This window comes from Pimephales promelas, chromosome 14 (assembly GCF_988280905.1).
Source record: "Pimephales promelas chromosome 14, fPimPro1.hap1.1, whole genome shotgun sequence".
Lineage (NCBI taxonomy): Eukaryota > Metazoa > Chordata > Actinopteri > Cypriniformes > Leuciscidae > Pimephales > Pimephales promelas.
Window position 1 is genome coordinate 19,369,077 of NC_142782.1, and position 9,887 is coordinate 19,378,963.

General features: G+C 38.4%; 1 protein-coding gene across 2 annotated transcripts in view; it reads right to left on the reverse strand.

The window, feature by feature from the left end:
- The window catches only part of LOC120484583 (breakpoint cluster region protein), a 46,783-nt gene extending 38,247 nt beyond the window's left edge, over nucleotides 1-8,536 (reverse strand). Inside the window, exons 1-2 of one of the 2 annotated variants that reach the window (XM_039679859.2) lie at nucleotides 8,167-8,536; nucleotides 6,618-8,003 (exon numbers count right to left, since the gene is read on the reverse strand). In XM_039679859.2, coding sequence (XP_039535793.2) covers nucleotides 6,618-7,983 — 1,366 coding nt within the window. In that variant the 5' untranslated portion in view covers nucleotides 7,984-8,003; nucleotides 8,167-8,536. Of the gene's footprint in view, nucleotides 1-6,617 lie in introns of both variants that reach the window. The other variant, XM_089119552.1, reaches the window with a different exon arrangement.
- Between the last annotated feature and the right edge of the window lie 1,351 nt (nucleotides 8,537-9,887).

Consider the following 9,887-nt stretch of genomic DNA (forward strand, 5'->3'; position numbering starts at 1 on the left):
TTAAGGAACAAGCACAGAAGGTCTTTTCAGTCCCAACAGGGAAGTTGGGTAAGCCCCTGAGGGGTTCAGGGCACAAAGAAGAGGAACAGTTGAAAAAGAAGTTCAACTTTGTATTTTATGGTCTGCTTGATAGTGTAAAGTTCATGTGTTGTTGTTTTTAAATAATAAAAAAATAATTAATTTGCACTTTCACTTTTTCTTCTGTTGAAATATATTTTAAAAAGTTTGCATTTGATACATCAGGCTTATATGGCTCATATAGTATGTTATAGGAGAATAAGGAGTAAATACTCGAGGAGAAAAAAAAAACACCATGAAGTTGCTAATATTTATATGGCCAAAAAAAAAAATAAATTTTTAAGCTTTTAAAGCCAATCAATTAGATCTTTATAACTACTGTATATAAGGGGCAAAACATACAGTACAATGCAACAAACAACATTGATTGGGCTGATCTGAAGATAGGCAAAAGGACAAACCCTTTGTGGAAGTACAGGCAGGCATGTCAAGGGTTATGATGTTACAGTGAATCACAGGGGATCAGACAGAACAGAAAAAATGAGGTCGGATAGGTTACGCTGCTGGGAGGGGGTGGTCCTTTGGCAGACGAGAGGGACTGGTGCAGAATTAGGACGGGAGGTGACATGGTTGAGCAAGAGGAGAACCACACAATGTACAGCACGTTAAAATAACAAGACTGCACTGTTCCGAAGGTCTCAACGAAAGCACAACACTGTCACGATTCTGCGACTGTGCTAAATGTCATGAGGAAAGAAATGAAGGAATGGAAAATGACATAGTTCAGAAAACTGTTGTACGATATATCAGTAACATTAGTTATGGGCTGATATCTTTTTATCAGTAGCCATGTTTCTATTCAAAGTTGCGAATTTAATGTGCAAAATTGCAACATTGCAGAAAACATTTGCGGAAAAAAGCACTGTTTCCATCTCATGTGTTCACAAGAACGAAATCGTCACTTCCTAGGGAATGGAGTGCCGAAGTGATGACGTCACTTTGTAGGACAACTCTGAAGCTAACGGCGCATGGGTTCCCTCGATCGAAAAGCTATGCATTTTCCCCATAGACTTTTGGAAAATCGCAAAAAAGAAGATCTGTGTTTAACAAAGAGTTGTGACCCTTACACGTTTTGTCTATCAAGATAATCTTAATCCAAAATGCATACATTTTGAAGCATGAAGTTTTTTAAAAACACAAGCAGACAATAAAGTTTAAAAACCACAAGCAGGTTATAACTGTGTGTTCGATGTCATAGAACAAAACGTGAAAATATTTAACGGCTTTGTTCACCACAGACCTTATTTCAGGCGATTTAGCAAAAAACCCATTCAAAAATCCCATAGGCTTTACAGCGAGGGAACAGGGAGTGCTAAAATGCTAACTCACTTCCGCGTTTTGGCCTACAGAGTAACGTAGTAACTTCGGCACTCTATTGGCACAAACTATCTATAATAGAAACGGAAGTTGCTGCAATTGGGGAAGCCACAGTGGCTCTTTTTTCCTACATCATAAATGACTTGCGTCTCAGAGCGTGCAGATGAAATGCAAAAAAAAACGGTCATGTTTTCTTGCGAACGGATGCTGGTGTTTGGGGACTTAATCGTGTGAGGCGGTTCTGGGAGGGAATTAAATCAAATCATTTTGATGACAGACATTGGTTCAGGCATTTCAGAATGACCAAAGCAACATTTGAGATGCTGTGCAATGAAACTGGCCCGCTGGTTAGTCCAGTTTATTCAATCACATCCTCTGTTGAGGTAGTCACGTCAGTTTTTTTGTTGAGCCTCGAGGGATTTATTGGGTAAATGCGTTTCCATCGTAATTTTTCTTATCGGATTTTTTTTTTATCTGCCTCAATTGAGCACATGCGCTTTTTATGCACATTTTTAGAATAATGTGCATCTTGGTATTTCATCCAGCGTTTTTTATGCAGTCTCCCAAAACAAGCTGGATGGAAACAGATAATGTTCAAAATAGTGATACATCGTTTTAGTATTCTATGATTAATAGAAAGTTCAAAAGAACAGCATTTATTTGAAAGAAATTCAGTATTTCTGTCACTTTATATCGATTTCATGCATCCTTGCTGAATAAAAGTATTAATTTCTTTTTTTTTTTTAATCATACAGATCCCAAATTCTTGAACAGTAGTTTATTTTCTAAACCCAGTTTATTTAAAACCCATCAAACATCAACAGAATCCACAGGAAACCAGAAAAACACTGTCTGCAAACCCCAGAAAAGCCATTTCTTCAGTGTTCATTTGAAATAAAAACACCACTGGAATAATTTCATTATACTGTTGTTTACTCTTGCCAACAGGGCCCCACTGCAACTATTTCCGTCATTGAAATCGTCCTCTGTAATCAAGAAACTATTCTGCCTTTGTGACATAAGCAAACACATTGTGTAAAAATTAAAAGGAATGTTTTGTGGTATACCGACTGCAATTTAAAGACCTGTGCCTGTCACATCTGTTTGTTGAGAATCATTAAGATTCATCTATCCATTTCCTTTTGTCAGTTGTTCCTCTTAAAAGCACAAAATGTCATTATAAAGTAACACTCAAAATAAATAAATACAGGTCAATCTTCAATATTTCCTTCCTAAACATACAGTATCTCCCAATATATGCATTTACACCTACATGCTATGTAAAATAACAAACCATTGTGATTCTGTGAGAAAAGCCCCTCCCATCAAATGACAGTGAAATAGATCTGCTCTTTCCCCTCCAGCTGGTGATGGTGGTGCAGGGCTCTGTGAGGCCCGTGCCAGCTGGACCCACGCCAGCCGGGTCTCAGCCCAGCCCCCGTTTACACGGACCAACCCCCAGGACAACAGGTGACACGCAAACAGTCACACTTGCAAAAAGGCCCAGTTAGCGTGTCTTAGGGCATCGGTAGGTAGTGCAAAATTACAGCTTAACTGACCACAGAAGTAGACTGTTTGAAAAGAAGCAAATTACATGCAGCAGTCGCTACTGCTGTCAGGCTTTATGTGCACGTTTGATGTTGTATGAGCGGTATTTCTGATGTTGAGGCTTTCGTTGGATTTACGGGCTCTGGCAGATGATAAAACGGGAAAAAAACAACAAGAGGGATAAGAGCCATCAAATACCTCTCGCCATTCCCAAAGCCTTACTGAAAGCAGACCACAGATTCTGTTTGCAAAGTTGAATTTTTTTTTCAAAATAATAAAGAACTTTCCTTAAAATAATAATGTTAAACCAAAGATATAGATAGATAGATAGATAGATAGATAGATAGATAGATAGATAGATAGATAGATAGATAGATAGATAGATAGATAGATAGATAGATAGATAGATAGATAGATAGATAGATAGATAGATAGATAGATAGATAGATAGATAGATAGATAGATAGATAGATAGATAAACCCACAAATCTAATTCTACCCAAACTTTTTTTTTTGCTCAAGCCAGCATGTTTGGAATAACTCAAGAGTTTGTGGGGAAGACTTTAACAAAGGACTGTTTATTTTAATAATACAGGCAGGATTATGTTGTCTGCCAGGGCCGGTCTGTTCCTAAGAGGTGACTTTTAACACCCAGTTGACGGAAGAAAAACCTGCCAGATTTAGCTTCCAAAGAAAAATGGCAAACAGTAAAACTGTAAGAACCACCTGATCTCATTCACTGGCTGGATCTGTCAGCATAATGCCCACAAAGTCAAACTCAATCCATTCCAAGTCCACCCAAGCACAACACTTTTGACTGATCACAGCAATTGCCTGTGTAAAACGAGGCGGATTTATAAAACACGATTGAAAAGTAACCGTTTTACCACAGAAGAGGTCTGAGGAAACATTTTTATTATTGGTGCTACCTCAAGGGATTTCCATGAAGATATATTTTCCTTGTTGCGAAATAATCTCTGGTATGCAACCGTTAATTGTTTGACTGCTTAGTACCTGTAGTAAATTCATATTAAATGTCAGGGCATTCATCACCACAGCATGTGCTTGTTTGACAAACGCACGTGGCCGCACTGTCCGCTGCTGTTTACACGAGGGAGGGGCACTAGGTGAGCGTGACTGAGATTTTCGAGGACTAAAATCAGAAAAATCAGAGTAACGGATCTAACAGAGGCAGTTTAAACTATCTTGCAAGACTCGACGGTGCGGTTTGTGAACAGCTTGAGGGCACATGATTAAGACTGCAGAAAAGAATTTGGAGAAAGTGGAGACAGACTGAAGAATGGCTACACTTCCCACTGGTGTAAAATCACGATCCTGCTGTTAAAACGCAACAGAACACTGATCATTTGCAATTTGTTTGTGGCGTGCTGAGTTCGCAGCTCTGCGCTTCTCTGCTTACGTAACTACAGCCTGGACTGAGCTCTTTTCTGCTTGATAGGAGAGAAATAGGCTCTTAGCTCTGTAGTCTTCTATCGGTCATTGTCAAATTTGCAAGTGTGCACTCAAAAAATGTGTCTGTCTAATCTATATTAAATATACTCAATATCATCACATTAAGTTTCCAATTGTAGGCAAAGTGGGGAAGTAAAGACATAATAAAGGAAAAGATGTGACCCAACATGAACAATGAAACAAGTATGTATTCTGCTTGATCTAGATTTTATCATTATTGTGCTCTTGCTTGATCATTTTACATTCATGTTTTGTTTAAGGTTAGAGAGTCTATAGCTCAGCAGTTAATATGTCTTGCTATGACATATCTACATGACTTTTGATAATTTAATGAGAAAACATGCTTCAAATGTTCTCAATGAGAATATGCACTTGCACTTTGAAATACAGTTCTGTTTTTTAAACAGCATTTTATTGACATATTACGGTTTAAAATAACTATTTTATTTTTTAAATAACTAAAATAATTCTATTTGATTTTGAATATTTTAAAATGTAATGTATTATTAAAAAGTACATTTTTTTAAGTAGAATCAATTGAATGTTTAAGTCATTTCAACTTAAACGACATTAAACGGACTTAAAAAATGAGTTGAATCTAACTTAAAATTGGAAAACTTAGTTTGATGAGCTAAAGCAATGTAAAAACATGTTGTCAACTTATTAATCATATAATTTTTACAGTGTTATATCACTGGGGTCTCTGACTGGGACCCTTAAATGCAATCTGAACAGAACATGAGTGTTCATGTTTGCTACTACAGCAGTTCTTTCACGTGCAAAAATGCATGTGAAAATAAAGTAATTAAAAGCAAAGCCATTTCTAAATGCAAGATTGCTTCCCACTGACACTTTTCTTCAAATAACCTCTTCTTTGCACTGCAGTGACTCTCAATTCATGAGGAAAACATGACTGAATATTAGCTAACGTAAATCTACATGCCATTAGCATGGTGAACTGACCATTCAAATGCATTACAGCTCATTAAAAATGAAGAACCATTACTTGGGTGTTTCCATTTAAACCAATAAAACCACAGATGTCTGCTCAATTGACATTCTGTATCTTCAGTCCTTTTTTTTATTTGTTTCTTGTCTTTCACCCTTCCCCCAACAAAAAGCCTTGCTAAACTCACCATAGTAGACGACCCCTTTAGGTTAATTAGCCCTCGGCAGGACAACAACATTAATGTGAACTGATGCATAAACACTCTGGGTGGACAGAGAGCGAGTGACTGCACTGCCTCAGGCCATTCTTGGCCTCAAACTGCAGATCAGACCAGTCGTATCATGACAGCGAGATAAGTAAAGGAAGAAACCACATGGAGAGCTAACACAAAGAACAAATATAGTAGAGGGTTTGGTACTGTTGTTAAAAAACGACAAACACAACATGGATTTGTCTCGTTATCTGCCTAGAAGTCCAGGGGGGTTCAAATAAAGAGCATTTTTAGGTCCTCGTTTCTTAACTTAAAATATTAACTAAATATTTTATATGTAATAAATGTTAAAAATCTAAAGTTTATAACACATTTACCAAATCTGATGATACGGTTTCATTCTGTTTTCTACAGACTGACCAAAACCTAAACAATAATCATAATTTCATTCTACTGACTGCCCTTATTTTTTTTAAAAATTGTATTATGTAAAATATTTTCAAATACGCATCCAATTAAAGCTAAATATACACATTTTCTAAATAATATCTTAATAATTTGCTTTAGATTTAATACAGTGACAACATAAAAGCCAAATGAGTGATGCGTAAACACATTTTTTTTTTTGGTTCTTTCATTGTAAATTTACCAGAAAAAAAAAAAATCAAATCTTACATTTTGGAAACAATAGATTTCACCAAACAATTTAATAGGCCATTATGAATGAAAATGTGTAGGCCAATGCCATTAATTTTTCATGGAAGGGAATGCTTCACAAGGGGGTTATCATAACTGGCATCAAAAAGTTTGAAACCCCTGTAATACTCAACACATGACGACAAAATCAGATACATGTGAGAAGGGTTGCACAACAGGGAGGAATGACCTCTTGAAAGACCAATATCAAGCATTAAAATGTCCTGATAATGGACCTTGGGGCCTTTTCTTCTTAATATGTTCCCACTGTGGGAAAGTGAAATCCTATGAAAGGCCCACCAAACAGGACATACAAAAGTAAACACAGCAAGAATGTTGTCTTACCTAAATCTCCATGGAAACTGTTGCTGAAGTTGTTTGAGCTTCCGTCAGTGGGCCAGTTCTTGCGGACACCAATAACATTAGCCTCGGAGAGTGCTAGCTGTTGCTTGAGACGCTTTTGGGACTGTGGGGTAGGAGGGCTGCCGCTCTCAAACGACTGCTGGGAGTGCTGGGATGGAGAGCGACTCTTCTCTCGGTACATTCGGTAGGCGGTGGGGCTCGGGGACACGTGGCTGGATTGCCCTGAGGAGAAGTCTTCTTCGCTGGATGTCAGGTTTTCATTGGAGCTGCAATCTGGCGTGTATCCATCCTCAAAACTCCCAGGTGAGTAAGACCGCCTGGGCCACGTCAAGTGCAGCTCCTCTCCATCTCCCATAATGCCCCCCACATAAACGGTCGTATAAGGCTGACAGTCCGACTGGTGCCAGTTCTGCTGAGTTGCTCTTCTTCCATTAAGTCTAATTAAATTGTCCTTGAGGAACCCAGTGTTCAGGTCAGGCTCATCATACTCACAGCACCCACTCTCTGTTGCTCTTTCATGTGACCGCTCTGGCTTATGGACATCCCCGAAAGCAGTGGACAGATTACCCGGGACAGAATGCAAAGACCTCTTGCGCTCCATCTGCATAGCTTGACTGCCCATACTACTTATCTTCTCAGAGACTTCTCTATCGTTGACCCGAACAAGCCCCTTTTCTTGGTGGTACTCCATATTGACGTAGTAAGGCCTCTCGCTTTTCCCCTCGCTAGATGTTTGGGAATTGGCTCGCCTGATGCGTTCAAAGTTTGACCGAAGTGCAGCGACTCCCAACCCTGTGGTGGCTTTTTCCTTCAGTGGAGACTCTGGAACACCATCCGCCTCATGATGTGCAGGTCCACATCCAGCAATGGGTCTGAGTGGAGCTTCAACACTTCTTTTTTTGTATGGAGACATCCAGTCAGTCTCACCATCTCGGCTTTTCTGCCTGTCCAGGTCTGAGATATCACATCCCCCCACCTCAACACACGGCTGAGACTCACGACTCTCCTCTGCCGCGGTCGAGTGCTTCAGTTTGGCTGGGAGACACCTGCTCTCATCAGCTTTCTGAGGATGGACGTCCGTGGATGCCGGCTTACGCTCACCTTGCGAGACCCTTGTGAAGCCCCAACGCTGAGAGTCATGGCTTCTTCGCTCTTTGGCCAGAAGTGTTTGCAGGTAGATCATTCGAAAGCGCTCCTTGTTCACTTCCATCTCCAGTCGCCTAATAGAGTTTCGGCATTTCTCCAACTCCTGCTCAATGTCTCCAACAGAGTTCAAAGACATCTCAGGAGGATCTGAGTCAGGAAATTGAGCTTTCCACGCTTCCACAAAGCCAACAGGTTCTACCATGATTGCTTACTGCTGGTTTACTTTTTTAGTGGGGAAAAATTACACATTAAAATCCACTTGTTTGTAAGAATAGGCTACACCCAAAGCCATGCCCATGTTGATTTATAACTTCATATCCTACAGCTGAATTATAACTTGTCGTGTACATGCATAGCATAATCTCAACATCTGATAAACACTTACTCAGCTGATCTTGGACAGACGCACAATTTTCTCCATAAACACAACAAGCAGAGTCGCAACATCCATGTGCACTTCAAACCTCTATTGACATCCGCGTTTCATTCCGTATGGCAAACGATGACTGAAAATCCTTTATTAACATTTTCGCGTACAAAATTCACTTCTCAGTCATATTAGTAGCTTCATTGATGTATCCAAAGAAGTTACCGGAAAATTGTGTTGTTATTCTCTCAAACGTCGACATTTGTCAGAGATGCGCTGTAGCCTACTCTTGCAGGGTTACCGCTGGCATCGCTGCTGTCCGTCACTACATTATGACTGTATCTGCGCGCTCTCTCTCTCTCTCTCTCTCTCTCTCTCTCTCTCTCTCTCTCTCTCTCTCTCTCTCTCTCTCTCTCTCTCTCTCTCTCTCTCTCATTGCTGCTGCAGGAAGAGGTGGGACTAGACGAGTACATGATTAATACTGACTGCACAGACAATCTCAGTTTAAAGACACAGATTCGGTTATTCAGTGACAAAGACAAAGAAAACTTGCAAAAACTGTTTGCGACGCTTAGCAAGCTATTTTCCCACTTAGCCTACTTCGTTACATGGCTGCAACCACCTAAAAGAATTTACAGAAACATTCGATATCGTATTGGATGTATCGCATATGATCGTTTTAGTTGTTTACCAGATATTAGATACCTAACATTATCATTTTTTTTTTAAAGTCTCTTCTGTGAAATGTTTTATTCTAAATACACCTGACAGTGTGATAGTAAACTGCTGTGCCTGTGACATTTTCTAGTGGATGGATGTCATGCATGCTGTCATGTGAACTTGTCTCCATCTTGCGTTTTTGTGTGGAACTGCAGTTGAAACTTTTGATCGTTTTTATTGTAGTAGCAAAGGCTAAACAAGTTTCCTTCGTCTTGGTCCCATTTCCGCATCTCGCCTTTTAAAAGAAGTTATATTGTGTGACTGTCAGGGTTTTATTAGATGGAAATAGGCTGAAGTTTCTCACATCTGAATCCTCTAAGACTTTCTCCCTAACGGTTTGTCTATTTATCCTGTTAACATCTTAAGGCTGATGAATTAATTAAAACATTGACACTATGATTTAGAAATAAAAAAAAATTCTAAAGATAAACAAAACATAAACCAGACGCATATGCCTAAGCTCTTATTGAGCATGCTAATGTTATTTAATTATTTGTATTATACCATTATAAGCAGGAAACCCATGGTTTCTCAACTGATCAGATAATACCTTTAAAACAGCAAGAACGTTTGCAGACAGTATACTGTTATGGTCACAGGCACAGTTCAGGGTTGTTTATTTTTTCTTGTTTGTTGGTAAAATATAAGAATTATAATTGTCTTAAGCATAAACCTCACTTGATTTAAAATATTTTTTTCTTATTTTTTTTTTTTAAATAATCCATCCATTCTTAAAATTGCTTGTCCTACACTCAAAAAATAAAACCTTCAAACCTTCTTATTAAAATGTTTTTACAGCATTTTTAATAATAATAATAATAATAATAAAAACTTTTGACTGGCAATGTGCATTTCTTTATATATTTAAATAAAGAAGAACATGAAATACACATTTGTGCATTTAGAGACAAATTTGTTTAAAGTTGTTTTAGCCAGTATAATTAAATTTGGTAAATCTAATTATTCATATTAATTGTTATACTTAACTAAATATTCTGAAGTGAAATGAATAAGATAGA